Below are 23,772 nucleotides of genomic sequence, written 5' to 3' on the forward strand. Positions count from 1 at the left end.
CAATACATCCAAAGATATTACTTTACGTTAATGATAATAAATTGAGTAAATCCTACATATATAGATGTAAACGTTGTAAAGGCATGGTAAAGTATGACTTCATTTGCAGAATATCTTAAGCAAATATGCTGTCCGGGTAGGCAGGAAAGTTAGAAATGGGACAGCATTAGCCTCCATAAGACATTGGCCTGATATGGCCATCTGTCCTCACATCGGTAGTTTCCAACCGTCAGTGAAGGCAGCAAGCAGATCACCCAGAAAGGATGAGAACATTTCCATTTATAGCCCAGTGCAGGACACCACACCAGGGAATCACAGCCACAGAATTAATTACCCTGGCACCGACTTATGGGTACAAGTGACAAATCTATTTGGAGTAACATCATAATCCACTTTACCTCGGATCAGATTGTATTTTAGAGGATGTCATATCTAATTTAAGATTCCTTTTCAGGGTTTTGTCATTTTCTTTTGTACTTGCTCCTACTGTAAAATTTTGAGTGTTGTTGTGAAACAGGACATTTCATCCCCATCAAAAATCTTTCATTAAGCCATTAATATCTTCAGGTCACATAGCAACAATCACCACTCATGGGAAAAACTGTAAACAATGTTTTATCTGTCTGCTACCATAAATGGCTTTATTTATACATGTCGTCTTAACAGTGCACATTGTGTCCATCCATAGAAATAACACTTCAAAAATGTCGAGCAAAAAGGCTAAGGGAAAGACCACGAAGAAGCGCCCTCAGCGCGCCACCTCCAATGTCTTCGCCATGTTTGACCAGTCTCAGATTCAGGAATTCAAGGAGGCCTTCAACATGATCGACCAGAACCGTGATGGTTTTGTTGACAAAGAGGATCTTCATGATATGCTTGCCTCACTCGGTTAGTGGGAGATGTTATGAAAAAGTTTTTAAGATTCCAAACATATGTGTAATCTTTTTTTCTTTAAGTAGTACAGACATACTTATTGTGTATCTAATTAACAGAAACATTTCAAGGTGACAAACTTTTCTGTTTGTACACTGTCATTACTTGCATCATTTGGGTCAAGTGGATGAGTCAATATTTGTTACTCTTGAGTGAATGTCTAGAAATGATATTATGGTGCATCAAGCTTAAGAAATAATGTGCTAAAAGAATTTGTATACAAATGTAGAAATAAATATTTGGATTTGTTTTGTTGGTAATGTATTTGTAGTTTTACTCATATTTTTTGCTATTAATCCTGAACATTTAAATATAAATGCACTGTTTTTCTTGGTATATAGGGAAAAATCCTACTGATGAATACCTGGAGGCCATGATGAATGAAGCTCCTGGACCCATTAACTTCACAATGTTCCTCACAATGTTTGGAGAGAAGCTCAATGGCACAGACCCTGAGGATGTGATCAGAAATGCCTTTGCTTGCTTTGATGAGGAGGGGACAGGTAAGCTGTGATGTTGTTGTGTAGACATGAATGCAGAAGTTTAAAATGTCTTGTAATGGGTAAAAAGTACAGAATAACCTTGCGCTGTGCAGGTGTTTTATATTGAATATGTCTGAAATGTAGCAAACCTGTATTACAAGCAAAAGACTATTCAGCAGTTTGTTTTATTTAAACTATTTCATACTTCTTTTCTCTCAGGTTTCATCCAGGAAGATTACCTCAGAGAGCTGCTCACAACAATGGGTGACCGGTTTACAGATGAGGAGGTGGATGAGCTTTTCAGGGAGGCCCCATCGACAAGAAGAGTAACTTCAACTATGTGGAGTTCACACGCATCCTAAAGCACGGTGCCAAGGATAAGGACGATTAAAGAGCTAAACCATCATCTTCCTCTCCACCCCTCTTCCTCTTCCATCAGCTAGATGCCAGTGCTGCATGTCTCGACTCTCCAGTATGAACCCCATTTAAAACAAACCAAAGCAATAAATATCCACTGTTTGCTGTGACCTCCAGTAATGCCAGATTTACACATCTATAATGAAGAAAAAAATATAAAGTTGTCAAATGTTGGGTTTTTTTCTGTCATGTGAAGATGTGAGTGGCAGCACATTGGGAGCTCTAAGGGATAAGTCTTTGGAATTCATATGATCGGGCTTAGCTGACTTTTTACATTTTATAATATAAACTTTTAAATAAGCCCTCTATCAAGTTGTACTTTGCCGACTGTTTCCCTTGCATAAAAGACAACTGAAACTAGTACCGCATTACTCTCTTTATTTTCTAACCGGTGCAATGAAAATGCTTATGCACCTTTTTTCTATTTTTCAAGTTATGACAAGTTGACTCTCCCTCCTCACCACCACATTCATTCAGCATGTGCAGACTAGCGCTGGCTGAAATTCCTTCTCTAAAAAGGTAAAAGACTCAGCAGGACTCCAGCTGGAAGACTGAGTGTGTTTTTGTAGACTGACAGTGAAAGGGAATCTACGATGATTACCTAGAAAGGGAGTGGGGTTATGTAAAAGACAGTCGTTATCCGACAGAGGAGAGGAACATTCAAATGTCAGACAAACGTGACAAAGCTAATCTTGTCCTCTCCTGATTAACTCAGCTCACACCTAATTCAGAAGCAAGGAACTGTTGAATGAATGCCATGACATCACAGAAAAGCAAATACTGTAGATACTGTCTAAGTATTGAACCTATTACCATTTTCTTCAGCACGTATATTTCTAAAGGGGCTATTGTCACAACATGCTCACCAGAAATTGGTAACAACCCATGAGATCCACACATGCAAAGAAATCAAACCATAAATGTCCATAAAACAAGGTCAGTGTAATAATGTGAAATGATACATGAAGAAAGTGAAGCGCAAAAAGACAAGACACCAACCCAAGTCTATCTGTAATTAGAAAACAATGCTGCTTCTTGTCAAGTGCAACTGGTTCAATCCAAACCAATGGTCTATATAGTCCTGAGACCCAGGAAAGGAAAAGGTTTGACTTTTAAATTAAATAATTGTCTTGATAGAAACAACATGATGCAACAGTTTTTTTCAGATTATTTTTCTATGGAATGTCCTTTGCAGTGGACAGTGTTTTTTTTAATAAATAAAGCTGTTAAACTCTTGTCCCCTACAGAGGATAAAATGCATTGCTGGGTCTCAGGAGGATATCAGAGGTGTCAAACTTGTGGCCCATGGCCAAAACTGACTCTCCAAAGCAGGGGTGTCAAACTCATTTTATTTCAGGGGCCACATTCAGCTAAATTTGATCTGCAGTGGGCCGAACCAGTAAAATAATAACATAATATAGAAATAATGTCAACTCCAAACCTTTCTCTATGTTTTAGGGTGAAAAAAGTACATTAACATTATGAAAAGGTTTACATCTACAAACTATCCTTTCAAACAATGTGAATAAACTGAACAAACTGAAAAAATAAGTATAATTTTAACAATATTCTGCCTCAGTTTATCATTCATACATGTACATTATAACTTACAGATCACAGTGGATCTACAAATACAAAACATTTAGTAACAGGCAGAATCTTGTTAAAACTGTACTTACTTCTCTTAAGAAATTTCAGGTTGTTCATATTTGTTCAGGTTATTCACATTTTTTTGTGAAATTATACTTTGTTTTCATGTAAATACATGAAAATATTTGCATTTACAAAGAGAAACAGTTGGAGTTGTCATTATTTATATGTTATTATGATAGTATTTTACTGGTCCTGCCCACTTGAGATTGAATTGGTCTGAGTGTGGAACCTGAACTATAAAAGGATTGTTCATATCTTAGTGTATTTTTTTGCATTTGACAAATTCATCCCAAGGGCAGGACTGGACCCTTTGGTGGGCCGGATTTGGCCCCTGGGCCGCATGTTTGACACATGTGCTCCAAAGGGTTCAATCCAGCCCACAGGTGGGAACTGAAAAGTCCAAAATTTACACAGAAGACAGTGAGCCTGTTTACATGACCATAAAAGTCCAATAACTGGGAGTAATCGGATAACTGTACTAATGAAATTTCTAAGATTATTTGCAACTACAAGTAAAAATATAGAAATAAAATAAATGGAAACTGCAAAAAAATACATTTTTGACAAATAAAATTCTGCGATATACCAAACTTAGAAATGTATTCCATGTGGAAAATTAAGAATTTAAAAAATATAATATAGGTTAAACTTTTAAAACTGGAGTCATGTACTAGTCCAGCCCCTTTTACACCACAGCACTTCCTGATCTTTAAACATGGACTTCTTCTGAAAGGCACTATATTCTGCTGTTTAAATGGAAAGCTGCATTTTACTGTAGTGGAAAGAATGCATTTGAGTCTATTCTATTTAGATTTACTTAATCTAATAAAAAACATAATATAATTTGCACAATTATTGGTTTGGGATACATACAGTATTCCATCATAACATCATTCTAAATCTATTCTGAAATAAAAATGTACAGGGGTCAGTCTAAGCAAATATTACACATCAGTGTTAAAACATATTTGACCAATGAATGTTTAATACAAACCTAATGCCAACAAGTTCCCATCAGAGCTTCATAGTTTTTTTTTATTTCAGTTCCACCTGCAGATAATTGCCACAGCATCTGCAGAGCGATAGAGACCATTCCATCTCTTAGTTCATCATTTCAGGTTTATTAACATGTAGCCTTCACACTGCCTTGAGGAAAGTTCACAAAATATGTCAGAGGCTGATGCTCATTTCAAGATGTATAATTAAATCCCTTTGGTATAGCGCCCTCTAGTGTATGAGTTTAATTTATGATGGCCCCTTCAAAGCTGTCGGGGAAAAAGTACACACAGGAAGTATGAAAACAAAATAACCAGATAGGATGAATAATGTATTAATGGTGGCCAACTGAATTTGTGTGGCATCCAGATATACCTGAGGGTTAAAATTAAAAAGGTTCAAGAGTTTCATTATTTTGTCAAAAGAAGAACAAGAATTTTTCGTGACACTTCGCAAGTCGTAAGGGCTGAGTCAAAGTAGAAACGTATGAGGTGCCGTGAACGCACCACAGCTCTGTGTCTTACGGAATGGATCCACGTTAGGTCTGCATCCTCCTCTGAGCACTACTATGACCCTTTACTGATGTTTTAACGTCTAGGTAAGAGTTTCACTGGTTTCATTTCATTATTATTAGTTTATTTGTCATCGTGAGACGGACTGTTAGCCTCATTAAATTCTAATAACTAGTTGAGAGGTGTGTAACTTCCATGCTAGCTAGGATGCTAAGCTAACTGTTTGGTAACCTCCAAGGTTGTTAGTTAACAGTGAAGTCAGAGTGAATGTGTTTCAGGGACTGACAGAAGCACCAGGTACAAAGTGGGTTTTAGTTTGTTCAGTAATCCTTTTAAATGATATGTTTCGTGTTTAACCCTTTTATGCATAGTGGTCACTCCAGTGGACAGTTCTTCTCCAGCTGTTCTCTTGTATATTCATGTGTTTTTGCTGTTTTAGTTCCATATCAGCCATCACAGTGGACACTTATGCACCATCCCATAATACACTGACATTCAGACCAGCACTGAAACTGTGCTGTTCTAGATCAGTGGTTCTCAAATGGGGGTACGTGAGATTTTAAAATATATTTAAAAAGTCGCATTCATGGGAAAATCCTTTAAAAATAAAGAGCTTGATCACGGCAGTTGCCTCCCTGCCACCAAGAATGACAAAGTCCCACAGCAAAGTGTCTGACTAAAGTGTCTGACTAAATGCAGAAACACTCAGTTCAGAGCAACAATGCAATATTCAGTGTTGACAGTTGGTAATGTTGTCAGTCTTCTTTTTAATTATTAAATAGATATTTTAAGATTATATATATATATATATATATATATATATATATATATATATATATATACACACACACACACACATATATATGTATGTATATATATATATATATATATATATATATATATATATATATATACTGTATAATATATATTTTAGCAGTTTCTGCTCTTATTTAAAATTAAGTTAATTATTTCTTTTTAAGAACAGAGCTTTACTATGATCCCAAAAGAGGACATTTTATGTTGAAAATAATTTTTATGTAGACAAATCTTTATTTATAATTAAGTTAAGTATTTCTTTTTGAGAACAGATCTTTACTATAATCCCAAAGGAGGACACTTTATGTTGATAACTGTTTTTATGTGCGCAAATCTTTATTTAAAATGAAGTTAATTATTATTATTATTTTTCTTTTTTTAGTTATATCTTTTTATTTCCAAATAGTTCAAGAGACCACTACAAATAGAGCTCCAAAGTTTAATAAATCAGAGACTGATGGCACAGCACTCTGTTTTAAGTAATTTTTTTCAACCAAAAATGCTTGGCACTGGTTAGGGGATACTTGGCTGAAAAAATATTTCACAGGGGGTACATCACTGAAAAAAGGTTGAGAACCACTGTTCTAGATAAACCTGATCTTCACTAACATGTTTGAGTGTAAATCAATTGACAAAAAGGTTTTTGTTCTTTTTTTTGTTTTTTTTTCCCATATTATCTACATGAAGTGAGTAATAACTAGCATTACAATATGTTAAAATGTGAGAAAACATCAGATTAGCAGGATTAAAATGTTTTTATTTCATTTTTTTTTTATCTCACTTTCTGATATTGGGTTTTAAACATATGTTTCTTTACTTCAAAAATTAAATGCATGGACATTTTTGTAACTACATGAAAAAAAAAAAAAAAAAAAAAACTCAATCGCAATTTTTTTTTCATGCCAAAAGAGGAATAGAAACACTCAAGGAAAAAATCTTGACAAAGGTTCTCATAATTCATGCATGAAAGGGTTAAAGTTATTTCCATATACTCTCTTTGGTTTAGATCTGGGCTGTCCTGGACTGGGGTCATGGCTTTGAAGCTGGTCAACAGACTTCCCATGCTGGGGAGGTTCGGGATTCCTCGGTGCACTTTTATCAGTCCTGTTCGTCCCTCCACCAGGCTCAGTCCAGGTCTTCCCGTCTGTGTAGCCTGTCTCTGTACCTCATCCAGCCACTGCATCCGAAGCCACGGCTGTCGACAGCTCAAGCCAGACTGCTGGAAAAGAAACCTGACCACCACCATAGTCCGGGAACCGACCTTTGTTGGCAGCAATTCTGTTGGACTCCACAAAGATTCGTTCCCTCGGTTCCGTCTGACCCAGCTGCACAGACCCACAGCCACAGAGGAGGAGGTTTTCCATCGGCATCTGAACAGCTGCTCATCGTCCAGGCAGGTGCTCAGACTCCTGCGGACAGTAGAGATCATGTCTGACACCATGGCTGCTGCTGTGCTTCACTGTGTGGCCGATCTGGAGCAGGATGGTCACTCTCTAAAGGACCCCTCAGTCCTGGAGAACGTCACCATCAGAGCCCTGTGCCTTCAGCTGGAGGAGGACTCCGGGCGGCTGACAGATGGTGGTCTGGTATCAGCTCTTCTAGCCTGCACCCGCCTTTACTTGGATCCCTGGAGCACCCTGATGGTGCGGCTGGTGTCTGAGAGTCAGGAAAGGTTGGACAAGGGAGAGATGACTGTGGAGCAGCTGTGTATCCTGGGACAGGCGATGCTGGCTATAGAGGGTCCTGGTTCTGTGATGCTGGAGCAGGTAATGTCACAAATCCAAAGACAGGAGCCTGCTCAGTGGAGCCTTGAAGACCTCAGTGCTGTTTATAGACTTCTGCAAAGTGGTGGAGGTCTAGATGGAAAGTACTGTGACCTGCTGAACGCCATGCACACCCACGCTGTGACAGTCACCTCCCGTATGAATCCTACTGTGGTTAGTGAGCTGCTCAGTGTCCTTGTGAGCTTAAATCAGACTCAGGCTATGCCACTTGTGATCAATCTATGCAAGCAGGCAGTACGACACGTACCTCACTTTACTGATGAGGAGCTCACCCTTGTGCTAGGTGCACTCATGCACTTTGGTCACAGTGATCATTACTTTGTGCAGGCAATGGAGAGGTATGTACCCACAGTAGCCTTCACATCCCACCCAGAGACTGTTACCAAGGTGATGCAGTTCTTTAGTCGGAGGAACATCTTATCGCCTTTGGTGTTTGACTCTGTGGCTGAGAGCTTTGTGTACCGGGCGGATGAGTACAACACCAGCCAGGTGGCCAGGCAGATCATGGCTTATGGGAAGCTGGGCTACCTCCCACCCAATGCTGGCGATGTGTTCAGGAAAGTTGAAACAACCCTGCAAAAACGCTTTTCACATTTCCAGCCTCGGACATTGATCAACCTGCTTCACTCCTGCATCCTCGTTGAGAGGTTTCCTGTGAATTTTGTCTCCAAAGTTTTTGGAAGTTATTTTCTTCAGCAATTGCAAGGTAAATATTGTGTCAGACGCCTGTCATGATCTGAATGTGAATGGATACATAAAGATGTAATACGTGGAGAAGAAGGGATTGTCCTATATTGACACGGCATGAATTGTGTTCTTTGTCTTTCAGAGCAGGACACTGGAATGGACCGATATGTTCTGTCACAGCTGACTCAGCTTTACATAACTGTAAAGTTGGAGTGTCCTTTCTATGAGGTAAAGTATATAAGCAAATATATCAGTTAAAGATGAAAGGATAACTCACAATCACTTGCTCTGATACACACCCTCATACTTAACATATCATTCCTGTGTGAGGTTCAGTGGATTACAGTTATGTGATCATACTGCACTGTCAACTAAAAACAAAACAGATGTGAATTAGAAAAGCACTCGGAGAGCGCAGACCTCCACCAAGGCAGATCAGTGCCCCTCCGATCACCACCAAAATTTAATCATTTGTTCCTTGTGCCAGTATCAACATTCCTGAAATTTTCATCCAAATCCATCCATAACTTTTTGAGTTATCTTGCACATGGAGAGAATTTTGTGATTGAGGGAAAAAAAAATTAATTCCAAAAATTGAAAACTACATGGACAGTAGAAAACACATCACACTGATCTCATTGAACTTGTCAGATTTTCTCCTTTAAAGCTATAAGGCAGATTCTGGCCTAATCTGAAACAAATATCCTTAAATGTACAATGTGACACTGTGTTATGTCTCCTCAGGGGCCCCGGCTCCTCCCCAGGTACCGCGTTAAGTCCTTCCTCACACCTGGACGCTCCCTGGAGACGCCTGTGGACACACATCTGTACAACTCGGTGAAAAATGGACTGTTGAATTTACTCGGTGCTCGATCGTACTTTGGATCCAAGGTTTTGACGCCGTACTGCTACACAATCGGTAATATTCTAATAATAACATTGATTTATTTCATGGATGTTTCCTCTTCCAAGGGTCTAATATTTCCTTTTCACCCATAGACATGGAGATAAAAGTGGATGAAGACGGGTATGTGCTGCCTGCCAGTTATAACGACGACGTATACAAGAGGTAAAAGTTGTCACGTTTCATACAGGATTGTCTTTCTCGACCTACGGCATTCTTTTAGGGATGGACCAAAGTAATATTTTGTTTTTCTCAGTTCAGTTTAATTTATGTTTGCAGGATAGCACTTTGTATCGATGGACAAAAGAGGTTCACTACAAACACAAGGCAGCTACTCGGAAAAGAGGCCACTAAGCAACGACATCTGAGGCTTCTGGGATATGAAGTTGTTCAGGTTAGTTTCCCTTTGTTTCTCGTCCGTCACTTTAATACGGAGGAAGATGTAGAAATTTGCTTAACAGCCTTTATTTGTATCACACGTAATGACTTTTTAATATTTTTGAGTTAGTCTCATACTTTGTTTATAAGGTTACTGATGATTTTTATGTTTTGTTTTTGTTTTTTTAGATTCCTTTCTATGAATTTGAAAAATTACAAACCAAGGCCAGTGTGGTGGAATACCTGCACCAGAAGATCTTCCCTCACAGTTACAGACTGAGCTGGTGATTTAATGACAGAAGAAATAACATGATAGAAGTGAAATGAAGGGCTGTTTTGTTTTCTAGTTTAAATAAATATTTATTTTTGCTTATGAGTCTTTGCCAAATGAATGTGTTTTAGGTCACTGATTAAGCACGAATACATTTGTACATTGAAATGGGTTTTATTTATGTATCACACTAATTGAAGATTGTCAAAAAATATAGTTTATTTTGTTCTTGGCAACACCGTGCTGCAGAGAATGTACAAAGTTAAGAGACCAATCTAACAATCACCACAGATACATATGAAATAATAAACTTTAAGCTTGATATGTTAAAGTTTCCATCAATCATTGGACAGAAGATGCTTTGGTTTTTCATTGAGCTCTACAAGGCTGGGAGTGTCAGTTCGATAAATACAAAAGGCTATCATACATGTAAAACTCAATGCTGTTGAGTGTTTAGGTTCTTTATGTAGCGGGGATCTGGGGAAGACCAAACTCGTCGACCAGAACACCATCCTGAAACACAAAACACCAAAATTAAACCAGAACTAAAGTCAAACTCCAATATTCAAAAAAACCCCAGAGCTGTGACTTACCCTGTTGGTCGACTTGTCGCCAGGCAGACCCTCTGGGATCGAAGGAGCTGTCGAAGCCTCATCCAGGTATGAGCTGTCGTCATCCAACAGGAGCTCATCTCCCAGAGCATCCAGTTCTAAACACACAGACATTTATGAACACTAGAATTTATCAGCTGACTGCATTCACTGGACAAAGGGTTGACAAACAAAATGATGTCGGAAATGACATCATCTACTGCCTTATGAGACGTACACGGTGGGGAGGCAAAATTTACAATGAACATTTAGTTGTTTTTTCTCAGCAGGCACTACGTCAATTGTTTTGAAACCAAACATATATTGATGTCATAATCATACCTAACATTATTATCCATACCTTTTCAGAAACTTTTGCCCATATGAGTAATCAGGAAAGCAAACATCAAAGAGTGTGTGATTTGCTGAATGCACTCGTCACACCAAAGGAGATTTCAAAAATAGTTGGAGTGTCCATAAAGACTGTTTATAATGGAAAGAAGAGAATGACTATGAGCAAAACTATTACGAGAAAGTCTGGAAGATACTATTAAAGAAGAATGGGAGAAGTTGTCACCCGAATATTTGAGGAACACTTGCGCAAGTTTCAGGAAGCGTGTGAAGGCAGTTATTGAGAAAGAAGGAGGACACATAGAATAAAAACATTTTCCATTATGTACATTTTCTTGTGGCAAATAAATTCTCATGACTTTCAATAAACTGATTGGTCATACACTGTCTTTCAATCCCTGCCTCAAAATATTGTAAATTTTGCTTCCCCACCCTGTACATGGGGTGTCAAAGTAACTGCAAAACTGTATTTTACATTCAAAGTCACAAAATGAAAAATGCAGATTTTTTTTTTTTTTACTGACCTGCCTCCAGGTCATCCTCATCGATGTCAGGGGTACCGTAGCTTCTGCCCAGTGCCTCCTGGATCTCACTGGCATCTTCCATCATGTCTTCTAGCTGATCCTGAAGATCCTGAATATTAACAAAAAATGAAAATGTTTATCCGCCATGCACCTGCTTTATCAGGGGGTTACAGGGACTGAATATTAAAGGAAGGCTTCCTCCACATTCTTCTGAAATTGCCACAGAGGGACAAAGTGTAAGGGTTTGTCCAGTGAATGCCATATTATCATTTAATAACTAAGTAAATTAATACCTCAATCTTGTCAATTTTCACATTCTTGTATGCTTTCTTCATATCTTTGAGGCCAACTTTCATGGCATCAACCTGTAAAAAAAAAAAGATGTTAAAACAAACCCCATTTCTTCCCACATCTCTGGGGTAACTTAATGTCTGATACATCATTTCATGCGTCTTACGGTGGTTTTAGTGTCTTTAAGGGATTGGATTGTGTAGTTTGCTTGTTCCATGTTGAACGACTGCTGCATGAGGTTGTCTCTCTGGCCTTCATACCTGCAGAAGATACAGAGGAGATGAAGTGAGGTTTTTAGGATCCACATACAGAAAACATACCTGGAGGTGTGAAGGAAACTATTTGAGCTTTCATATTTTTATGTGGTTAATCAATAAAACTCAATCAATAAAAACTAAATTACTTACATTCTCTTCTGCTTCAGAACCCTCATTGCTTTTTGCTTGACCATATTCTATGAGGCAGAGAAAAAAATATTTATTAAGTTTCCATAGGTTGTGATGCGAGGACTATATATGACAGCACCTCCTGTCATTTTTAAAGAGACCAAAATATGTGAGTAACACCCTGTTTAATTATTAGAAGTGATAAGAACTTTGCAGAGTTATATACTAGTTACACAACTGCATAAGTGAAACATTTACAATATTTTGGCTTTTATTCAATTACATGTATACGTTTCACAGAGGTTAGTGTGTTTTATATATGACTTGTTTTCGATGTGAAACTACTTGTTGCCATGTTGACCAGGACTCTATGGAGGAGATCGTGTCTCAAAGGGACTTTCCTGGGTGCAGAGGTGTCAAGTAACGAAGTACAAATACTTTACCTTACTTAAGTAGACATTTTGGTTATCTATACTTTCCTGGAGTAATAATTTTTCAGCTGACTTTTTACTTCTACTCCTTACATTTTCAGGCAATTATCTGTGCTTTCCACTCCTTACATTTTAAAAACAGCCTCATTACTCCTATTTCATTTCAGCATGTTAATGTATGTATTTATTTATTTATTTATTTATTTCGAACATGCAAAGAAACAATTTCATTCCATCTTGTCATCATTCAAATAAAAAAAAACTATCCAGATAAATCGCTCCATCCGGATAGAATGAATTTAATTGTGGTTGGATGAGAAGTATAAACATATACCATTCTAACACCCTATTGGTTTGTACGTGATCCATCGCACCTGACTTTTTGCATCATTCCAATACTTATATTCAACTAGTCATCATAAATTCCGCTCCATGAAACACATGTTAATGCTCAGTAGTACACATATATGGTTCTTTAATACATTTGCATTGGACTAAAATGTGTTAATTTTCAATGAACATATATGCGGCTGAAACAGGTAGACGAGTGCATCCCAAATATTTCAAAATTAACATTTTAATATTACAAAGTCATTATGGCCTTTAGAAAAATGTGTTTTTGGGGAAGTGGGGTAGTGCACTATAGGCCCCCGTGGCACCGCCTAAGCCAGGGGTGTCCAACTCATTGTCTTCTAGGGGCCACATTCAGCCCAATTTAATTGGAAGCGGGCCGGACCAGTAAAATAATAGCATGACAGCCAATAAATAATGACAACTCCAAATTGTTTTAGTGCATAAAATAACATTCAGTTATGCCAATATTTACATTTAAAAACTATCCAAACAAAAAGGATGTGAATAATCTGGAAAAAAAAATGCAATTTGTTAAGAAATATAAGTACAATTTTATCCATATTATGCCTTGACTTATCATTTATACATATGCATTACAGAGCAGATCTACAAAGGCACAAAACATGTAGTAACAGGCAAAATATTGTTAAATTGCACTTAATTCTCTTTAGATATTTCAGGTTGTTCATATTTATTCAGGTTATTCACATTTTATCGTTAAAGGATAGTTTATAATGTAAACATTTTCATAATTTAATGTTTTTGCACTAAATCAAAGGGAAAAAATGGTGTTGTCATTATTTATAGGTTATAATGACATTATTTTTGAGTTTGATGCCCTAACTTGCACTTTGTAAATTCATCTCATGGACTGGATTGGAACATTTGACGGGCCGGTTTTGGCCCCCGGGCCGGATGTTTGACACCTGTGGCCTAGGCCTTTGTCCTATTGGTATTTCCCCCTTACATTTACTTTTACTTGAGTAAAAAGTTTGAGTTGATACTTCAACTTCCACAGAAGTCTTTTTACACCCTAGTATCTATACTTCTACCTGAGCCATGAATGTGAATACTTTTGACACCTCTGCCTGGATGTCCATATTTTTGTAATATAACAACCATATGATATGAGAAGATGATGATTCACTGACTGTTCAGGTAGAAACACACTAAAGCTCACCTTTGAAGGTCCATCTCTCATTTTTTTCATCTGATCCTTGTACTTAACAAGTTCAGCATCTAGTCTGGCAATTTTCTTGTCAATGGACTCCGTCCGAGAATCAACCTTGAATAGAAAAAGACAAAGTATTGGTAGAGCACCTGATACTTGACAGTTGGATAACTTGATTGGTTCTTACAGTTAATATTAGCTGATGAGCTGTAAAATGAGGTGTATGGACAGTGGCGGCACCAGAATTTTAAAAGTGGGGGGGGGCAACTGGAGGGCAAAGAAAATGGTGGTGGTGGTGGTGGGGGGTAAACAAAAAAATTTCGTGCATAGTGCAAAATTAACGCTTTGCGCTTTAGCGGCTGCAATACATACATACATATATATATATATATATATATATATATATATATATATATATATATATATATATATATATATATATCATGTATAGCCTATCCGTTACACTTCATATAGAGGGCAATTTTAGGTAAAATCAGGTAATACTTAATGTATTCAAGGTATTTGTTAAAAACTACAGCATGACATGCAGCAAACAAACAGCAATGCCAATGTATGCAAGTTAATAAATGTTGAAAACAAAATAAAACTAATAGCCTAACCAACTAATCAAACAAAACGTATGTATATGTCACAGTAGAGATTGAAATCCAGAAGGATTCCTAATCCTACTAGGACAGATAGGAATTGTAGTTTGTCCTAGGACAAACTGAAATCCTACAAGACATTAGGATCTAAAGATTGGAATTCCAATCTGTCCTAGGAGAATCTGCAATCCTACTAGGACAGATTGTAATTCTATTTGGAAGTGGGATCTGAAGATTGGAATTTCAGTCTGTCCTACGGCAAAAAATATAAGAATTCTGTCAGGACAACCTCGAATTCTATTAGAAGAATGTCAGATTATATCAAAATGTATGGAAAATAGACTGAATCATTTCACAGCCAAAATTCCAGTCAATTTCAGCATAGGTAAGCATACAATTTCGCCATCACTATTCCAGCTGAATTATTTTCATATCTTAGATACAGTATATGTCCCTTAGGTTAATACACATTGTAACCAGGGTGCCAGCCGTTTGGTCCAACCTTATTCAATGGCCGTATGTAAATGTCATTGGTATGTAAATGGACACATTTGCATAGGGCCATTATGAGTTAAATTCTCCTAGGACAGATTGGAATTCCAATCTTCAGATCCTAATTTCTTGTAGGATTTCAGTTTGTCCTAGGACAAACTACAATTCCTATCTGTCCAAGTAGGATTAGGAATCCTACTGGATTTCAATCTCTACTGTGACAATATACAATGGCTTCCACTACATGCACGAGTATATAATCACTGACAACATCTGTAGACTTAGGTTCACTAACTTGTATTATAAGTGGATCAAAATGTGTTATGTAAGCTTTCATTGACGGATTTTTCATATTTCTTTGTTGCCCGAATTTTCCAAAAGATTTGCCCAAATCTGGGTAGGGGGGCAACTGGGGGGGGGCAAAGGTTGTGACTGGGGGGGCATTTACCCCCCCATGCCCCCCCTTGGTGCCGCCACTGTTATGGATACAGCGAAACTTAACCAAACCCATATCAGCAGGTGTGTTCATATGGTTTCTTCCTGTCTGGTTATCTCTAATAATAGCAGCTGTAGATTACTAACCAGTCAAACAGGTTAATGCCAACCATGTGACCCTGTTGTATACATACTGAATGACTGACATTCCTGTTTAAACTCACATAAAACTGATACAGAAGTTGAACAGACGCACTGATTGTTTTGGTTCAACACCCTGTTTTTTAGTACATAGCGATAAATAAAACTCTAGCGTCATTTATTTGTCAGTTCTAGCCGATTCAAGTCCTTTAACATAGCAAAACCCCGGTTAAATATCGCAAACACCGACTATGTGTCTGCTCATAGAAGTTGGCGAACAACGAGCTAACTCCCATCATCCATCTTTGTTTACTTTCCTCAAAACAGTCCTCGAAAAAAGTTATTTCGGGATAATACTTACATTTCCTATACAGTCCGAAAGGTTGGGCGGCGGACCCTTAGCCTTTCCCCTGCCAAATATGCGGTTCATTTCGGGGAATTAAAACTTTAGTCGCTAAAAAAATCAGAGTTGTGTCTCTGTCACAGTTCTACGTCCAGCCGAAAGAAAACACCCGGAAGAGACTGTGGTGACGTCAGAAGAGTCACATGACCATCACTGAATGAATCATCCCATCCAGTTCTTCTGGTGTTGATGTGTCAGGCTTATTTATTTAGAAGAGGAAGGATTCTAACGTAAAATACTTACTGAAAAATACTGAAAATACTCCTGTTAAAGGTCTGCATTCAAGTCAAAGTATAAGCATCTGTTTAATGGGGTTTTTAGATGAATATATGCTGTATTTATATGCTGCTCAACACAGCCTGGCTCAAAAAAAAAAAAGAAAAAAAAAAAAAAAAGAACTAGAAGCACTCGGAGAGCGCAGACCTCCGCCAAGGCTGATCAGTGCCCATTTCCAACAAACCCTGAAAATTTCATCCAAATCTGTCCATAACTTTTTGAGTTATGTTGCACACTAACGGACAGACAAACAAACAAACAAACAAACAGACAAACAAACAAACCCTGGCAAAAACATAACCTCCTTGGCGGAGGTAATGACACACAATTTTTTAGTCTTGAACTAGGCTGCTTAATCCATGTCTGGAAAACTGCTCCACTGAGCTTGTGCAAAGAAATATACTTCTTGTTCATGGCTTAAGATGTATTTAATGGGACATTCATGAGCCATCCAGCCATTCACCAACTCACAAACTTATATTTTGCAATCTGTATAAAACTGTCTAATTTGCACTATTAAACTTCAGTTTGCACTTTCTGTACATATTACAACGTAAATCCCACTGTAAATAATACATACCTAAACATATATTTTTAATAGACTGGATCCACGCATCCACTCACTGTATAAAAACTAATATGCACTCTGTACATATTACATTATAAATCCACTGTAAATCTCAACCCATTGTTGTCCTTGTCTGTAGTCAAATGTTCGTCTATATTATGTCTAGGTCCACATGTTGTCTGGATTCATGTTGGAACTGTATGTCATGAGTAATGTAAAAACCGAAGCCAAATTCCTTGTATGTGTTCACATACTTGGCCAGTAAAGCTGATTCTGATTCTGAAGCTCATTCTGATTCTGATTAATTCTCTAGACCAGGGGTGTCAAACTCATTTTAGTTTAGGGGCCACATTCAGCTTAATATGATATAAAGTGGGCCAGACCAGTAAAATAATATATGTAATAGGATAAAGACTTTTGAATGTAAAAAGTAAATTCTGTAATGAAAATGTTTACATCCACAAATTGTACTTGAACATAACATGAACAAATATGAACAAGCTGAAAATTCTTTAGTAAAATAAATACAATTTTAACAGTATTACAGCTTAGTTTATCATTTATACATACGAATCACAGCGTACAGATCACAGTGGATCTACAAATACACAAAACATCAAATAACAGGCAGAATATTATTAAAATTCCACATACTTCTCTTAAGACATTTCAGATATTCTTATTTTTTGTAAAAGACTGGTCTGTAAATGTAAACATTTTTGGTGTAATTTGACTTTTTTTTTTTTTTTTTACACCAAAACAAAGAGACAAATTTACAGTTTTCATTACTTGTAGGTTTTTATGGTAGTATTTTAGTGGTTTTATCATTTTTAGACTGAAATGACCTAAAATGATTTTAACATCCTTGATTGTTAATATCTTAAGTAATTTTTGCATTTCACAAATTCATCCCAGGGACCGGATTGAACCTTTGGCGGGCCGGATTTGGCCCCCAGGCCACATGTTTGACACCTGTGCTCTAGACCAAGGTGCACCGCCAGGAAAAAAAAAAAGACTCAATATTTCACTGGATCACTTTTAGTTTTGGGACGCCTTCACTGCGTCATCATTTATGAAACACAATGCCCATGCAATGTCATCAAAAATACCTACCTGACCTAACCTAGACCTGACCAACTGAACCAACCCCAGACCATAACACAGGCTTATACTGTAGGCTCTAGGCATGATGGGTAATCACTTCATCCACCTCTCTTCTCACTCTGATGCACCCATCACTCTGGAACAGGGTCAGTCTGGACTCATCAGACCACATGACCTTTCCTCATTAAACATAGTCCAATCTTTATGCTGTTTATGTTGTTAAATGAGAAGCTACTGCATCAGTTAGAATTGTTTCCAGCTGAAATATATTCGTCACCTGCAGCAATTATCCAATAGAAAGATATTATTATTATTATTTTTAGCCTACTTAGGGTTTTTCACCACTTTATTTAGCTCAGGAGGAGAAGTTTCAGTTCAACACATTTGGAGATGTGTGATTTTCACTGCACAGGAATGAGATGAAAAATATAATCCTAAAAGTACGTAGTAAGTTAAATAAAGCTGTCAAACAAAGGTCATAGAGTGTTTCTGGGGTGTGGTGGAGTAGAAATATAAACTTCATAAGATGGAAACACTCAAGCAAAGGGTAAGTACTTAAAATAGTTCTGCATAATAATAATAATAATAATAATAATAATAATAACAATAATTTGTAAGCACTTTTCATGAAACCCTAGAACACTGTAAATCAAAGGAAAATATAAGAGTTTGTTTTGGTTGTTACTTTAATATTATACTTTTTATTTCATTATATTTATATGACGTCATTCATTAAGAGTATGTTTTTTTTTTGTGTGAACAATTTGCTTTGTCTGAATTCTATTGCATGGCTTTTGTGGACAGTTCTTGAATTTCACTCCTCATACCATGAACATGTGACTTTTTTTTAATTTAAAGCAATAAAGTATATATATATATATATATATATATATATATATATATATATATATATATATATATATATATATATATATATATATATATATATATATATATATATATATATACATATGCAGGGTGGGGAAGCAACATTTACAATATTTTGAGGCAGGGATTGAAAGACAGTGTATGACCAATTAGTTTACTGAAAGTCATGAGAATTTATTTGCCACAAGAAAATGTACATAATAGAAAATGTTTTTATTCTATGTGTCCTTCTTTTTTCTCAATAACTGCCTTCACACGCTTCCTGAAACTTGCGCAAGTATTCCTCAAATATTTGGGTGACAACTTCTCCCATTCTTCTTTAATAGTATCTTCCAGACTTTCTCGTAATAGTTTTGCTCATAGTCATTCTCTTCTTTCCATTATAAACAGTCTTTATGGACACTCCAACTATTTTTGAAATCTCCTTTGGTGTGACGAGTGCATTTAGCAAATCACACACTCTTTGACGTTTGCTTTCCTGATTACTCATATGGGCAAAAGTTTCTGAAAAGGTATGGATAATAGTGTTAGGTATGATTATGACATCAATATATGTTTGGTTTCAAAACAATTGACGTAGTGCCTGCTGAGAAAAAACAACTAAATGTTCATTGTAAATTTTGCTTCCCCACCCTGTATGTTTCTTTGCTTCAAAAATTAAATGCATGGTGTCCAGCTGAGTGGATATTTTTGTAACTCCATGAAAAATAGGGTCATAAAAATTTCAATTGCATTGTTTTGTTTTGTTTTTTTTCATGCCTGAAGAGGAATAAAAACACTCAGGAAAAAAAACTTAAAGTTCTTATAATTCATGCATGAAAGGGTTAAATACATTTCACTTCCCCACCCTGTGTGTATATATATATATATATATATATATATATATATGTATATATATATATATATATATATATATATATATATATATATATATATATATATATATATATATATATACATATATATACATATACATATATATATATATATATATATATATATATATATATATATATATATATATATATATATATATATATATATATATATATATATATATATATATATATATATATATACACACACACACACACAGAAAAAAGCAACAATTACAAACTCAGTTACATTTCTGAAACAGCTGCACCAAATCCAATATTTTATGTAACAACTGACTGCATTTATTTCAGCAAATAAGACTGGAATTCCCATCTGTAAATTGTTGTTAAATCAAGTATGCATTAATATCCTGTAGATGGCAGTCATGTAAGATTTGTGTCAAACCTGCCTTTGGTTTAGTAATTACATGTTCTTTCCTCTGGGAGGAGCTGTTGCCACACAATGAAATTAAAAATACAGCAGCGTTTTATATCTCTTACCATAAGAGTTCATGTCTGTGCAGCAAATTGTCTCTAAAATTTGTGCTTTTCTTCTTTCAAACTGCAATTCAGATAAAAACACGATGTAAAAGAAAGGATAGATTTTATCGACTCACACTCTGCAGAGCATTCACACATGAGGCTGATAATGAAAACAATCTGTGAGGGTTTGTTCAACTTTAATAATACATACTTCACAGACAGGGTATTTTGATCAGCACATCTCCTGGTTGGTCGACAGTAAACAAAGTCAATATACAGCAGCAGAGCAGCACAGTGGGGACTTTTAAAAAGCCTTTTTCATGGTGAGTTTTAATATCAGTGTGTTTTTTAACAGAACTTTTGTGCTATGTCTGTATTTATTTTTTTATATCTATATCAGAGTACATGTTCAGGCTACATTTTAACAATTGAAAAAAATAAAATAAAATAAAAAATGATAATAATAATAACACCCCAAACAGTCAAAGTCCTGGCTCAGGGGTATCAATACTGATATGAAACAGGCAAAGATGGTTCAGCAACCAAAGTTAATTTGCTTATGGAAATGAGTTTTATTACTAAATGAACTGAATATTATCAGAAGCTCTGCTCTAATGAGATAAATGACTTTCTACTTTAGGTAATCGTATTATACACAGTCTATTTGCAATACATTCAACAGCTCACAACGGCACAATCCGACAAGCATAAAGGCTGCAGATGTTTCATTTTCATAGCAATGATCGTTGACATGCTATAAATTCAATATATTTCAGTGACGTCTGTTCAAATAGTTTGTGTTTTGTAATCTGTACATTTTATAATCTGTACATTTGTCAGAATATACTGTATATACACTCAACATGTGAACAATTTGTTAACAGCTTTTACTTCTCTACAATAATAGCATGACTATTTCAGACAGAGCTACGTTAACTATGGTACAAAGCCATTCACAGCACATGTGATTGAATTAGAACTTATCAAACTGGACATAACTCCAGAGTCAAAGCTGTTATAGAGCCCTCTGTCAAATTTAAATGCACATTCAAGTCCAGGACGTTCCTTTTCACACTCCCCATCGATAATCCCACTTTTACGCACTGCTTTTTTTTTTTTTTTCTTTTCTAACCCCTAGTGACTCAAACTCAATTATGAGTCAATTCTCCAATATCATGGTCAAACCAGCACAATACAAGCTCTTCACACCTTTGAAGAGGATTTTGGCACATTATCTGCTGTCAGTGATTCATGCAGCTGCCACTGACATGTTAACAGTGTAAAATAAGTAAGTAAATAAATAAATATTGTGTATACTTGTAAGTGCTATTTGACCCGGTGCAGCAATCCTTCCTAAAATCCCTTCCACCAGTACACAGAGCTGGGTTATCCTGGACTGTTAAAGGCACATTCGGCAAATATTACCAAAGGAAATTAAAAATGAATGCGGAACATTACATGAACCGCCTCAGGGCTTTCATGCGTCTGCCTCATTTTCCCATTCAACATCTTTGTTGTGAAGTGATGGCACTGTATTCCAATAACTTTAACTGGTTTGACTGGTAACAGTAGGTGTGTTTCCATAAACAGGAAAATGTTCATTGAAAAAGCAACATCTGAGAAACACTTTGTGAATTTCTCAGCATTGGGTTTTCACTCGCTTGATGTGCTTTTGCTTTTTTATGGAACGAATAAATGTGCATAAGAGGAAATTGGAGAAGGTTTTAAAGCTCTTATATAACAAACATTTTACTCATGTGACTGATCAGCTGTTTGCCACTGCCGGAGACCATCCCATTTTAATCCATAAACACCCAGTACTACTTTTGTGTCACTTCTCAAAATATTTTTTCTCTATATTTTACCTTTCTGAAGTGATTTACTGCCATTTATTATAATATTATCCTCTATATGTTCCATTTCTGCAGTGAAAATCAGGTATTTTCCTCTGTTTAATTTACTGATCATGTAGATGTTCATAAAAGCTCAGATTAAAGTTGGGGGTTAATATATCAAAAACAGAGAAAACTGAAGAAAAAGCAACGTTTTCAGCAAATATATCAATAAGTGAACTTGAACCAAGTGTCTACAGCCACTGTCATTGATCCATCTCCATGGGTTTTACTGGTGAATCAATGTTGTAGAAGATGACGGTGTCTCCACGTTCACTACGGAGCCTCGGAACGTCCAAATGGGTCATATCTGATGACCAAGAAAAGATGACAAACTGTATTTTACACCAATTATTTACATGTATTGATAGGATTAGTGGATCAACAGGGATTAAACCATTTAGATCAGTAGATGGTTTTGGTCAATGGTGGATGTTTGGGTCTGTATGGGTTAAACAAGTCACCGTGGTCATTTCAGATGGAAAACTACAGAACGTTCTGGTTCTGCTACTGTGTTTATAAACCTACGGAACCACCTGCTGATGACACAACACAGTCTAATTTATGGGCTCCAAACAAGTTTATGGAAACATAATTTGCATTTTCACTTTTGTGACTTTTCAAAAGTTTGCTTCAGATCTGCTTGACATTTTATGGAAACACTACTACTGTTTATTTACACCATCCAGGAGGTCACAACTGCTGCAAAACTGAAGCTTTTCTATCATACAAATGGTGTTTTTTTGTGCAAAGAGTAGTTCACACCCATCTTTAATCTGACTAAAGACACAGTCTGTGTTAAAAATTGTCAAGAGGAATGAAATTAATCTTTTTTTTTTTATATATATACAGAGGACCTTGATGTTTCTTGTTCTTTGTGGAATCATGGAACAGATGCTTTGTAAAATCCATGCTACTTAACCCTCCGGTATCCCATCCAGCAAGGCCCTTACTAAGCACCAAGTATGTCTTTTTCACACACTTGTGGAATAAAAAAACTAAAAAAAAAATTCATACAGTTTGTTTTTAATTCTTTTACACTTTTTTCTATTTCATCAACTTGAGCCGTAAATAAAAATACCAAATACTCAATAATTGTCAGATTTTTTAACCCTTTAAATGCTGTGTTTGTAATGTAAACAAACCTTTTTTTTAATGCAAAAAACAAAAAGAAATATTTTTTTAATATACTACATAAAAATTGGATCGCATATTATTTGATTTTTGCAGCCTGACATATGTCAATGATTAACTCCAACATTGGTTAATCTGCATTATTATTTTTGGCACTAGGTCAAATGTTCAAAAATACTAGCATCTGTCACCAAGTGTGCGTAAAATGCACACCTATAAATCAAACTATTAAATATTATACATTGATTTATTTTTCTGCTCTAATTTGATTTTACTTTTGTAAATCAAGGTCAGCCCTAATCATACATATCAAATGGAAGAAATAGTGCATTTTTGGCACACTTGGGAGACAGATGCTAGTCTTGTAATTTTCTTTTGTTTACAATGTGCACATTTTAGTTGGTGGCCAGAATTTTAAAGATCATGCAAAAATGAACAACTTTTGAATTCTAACCTTATTTAAATTGTGAAAAATAATATGAAGTTTTTTAAAATGAAGTGCAAAGTGTGCCTAAAAGGTGCACCCAGATACTGGAGGGTTAATC

The 23,772-nt window shown here is 36.2% G+C and overlaps 3 protein-coding genes across 3 annotated transcripts; 2 read left to right on the forward strand and 1 right to left on the reverse strand.

Moving 5' to 3' along the window:
• The first annotated feature begins 704 nt into the window (after positions 1 to 704).
• On the forward strand, positions 705 to 1,950 carry LOC115411654 (myosin regulatory light chain 2, smooth muscle minor isoform-like). Its single transcript, XM_030123868.1, has 3 exons — positions 705 to 888; positions 1,275 to 1,436; positions 1,635 to 1,950. The coding sequence occupies exons 1-3, from the start codon at positions 705 to 707 to the stop codon at positions 1,775 to 1,777; spliced, it is 489 nt and encodes a 162-aa protein (XP_029979728.1). The 3' UTR covers positions 1,778 to 1,950.
• A 3,037-nt stretch (positions 1,951 to 4,987) lies between these two features.
• LOC115411525 (FAST kinase domain-containing protein 3, mitochondrial-like) lies at positions 4,988 to 10,410 on the forward strand. The gene is made up of 7 exons (XM_030123708.1): positions 4,988 to 5,079; positions 6,816 to 8,299; positions 8,423 to 8,508; positions 9,025 to 9,199; positions 9,280 to 9,349; positions 9,464 to 9,578; positions 9,752 to 10,410. Exons 2-7 carry the CDS (start codon positions 6,841 to 6,843, stop codon positions 9,848 to 9,850), a joined length of 2,004 nt encoding a protein of 667 aa, XP_029979568.1. The 5' UTR covers positions 4,988 to 5,079; positions 6,816 to 6,840; the 3' UTR covers positions 9,851 to 10,410.
• LOC115411526 (charged multivesicular body protein 5-like) lies at positions 10,033 to 16,136 on the reverse strand. Its single transcript, XM_030123709.1, has 8 exons — positions 15,966 to 16,136; positions 13,941 to 14,045; positions 11,997 to 12,043; positions 11,756 to 11,849; positions 11,592 to 11,663; positions 11,299 to 11,407; positions 10,427 to 10,542; positions 10,033 to 10,346 (listed from the first exon to the last, which is right to left on the reverse strand). The coding sequence occupies exons 1-8, from the start codon at positions 16,032 to 16,034 to the stop codon at positions 10,296 to 10,298; spliced, it is 663 nt and encodes a 220-aa protein (XP_029979569.1). The 5' UTR covers positions 16,035 to 16,136; the 3' UTR covers positions 10,033 to 10,295.
• Positions 16,137 to 23,772: the final 7,636 nt, after the last annotated feature.

This window comes from Sphaeramia orbicularis, chromosome 20 (genome assembly GCF_902148855.1).
Source record: "Sphaeramia orbicularis chromosome 20, fSphaOr1.1, whole genome shotgun sequence".
Taxonomy (NCBI): Eukaryota; Metazoa; Chordata; class Actinopteri; order Kurtiformes; family Apogonidae; genus Sphaeramia; species Sphaeramia orbicularis.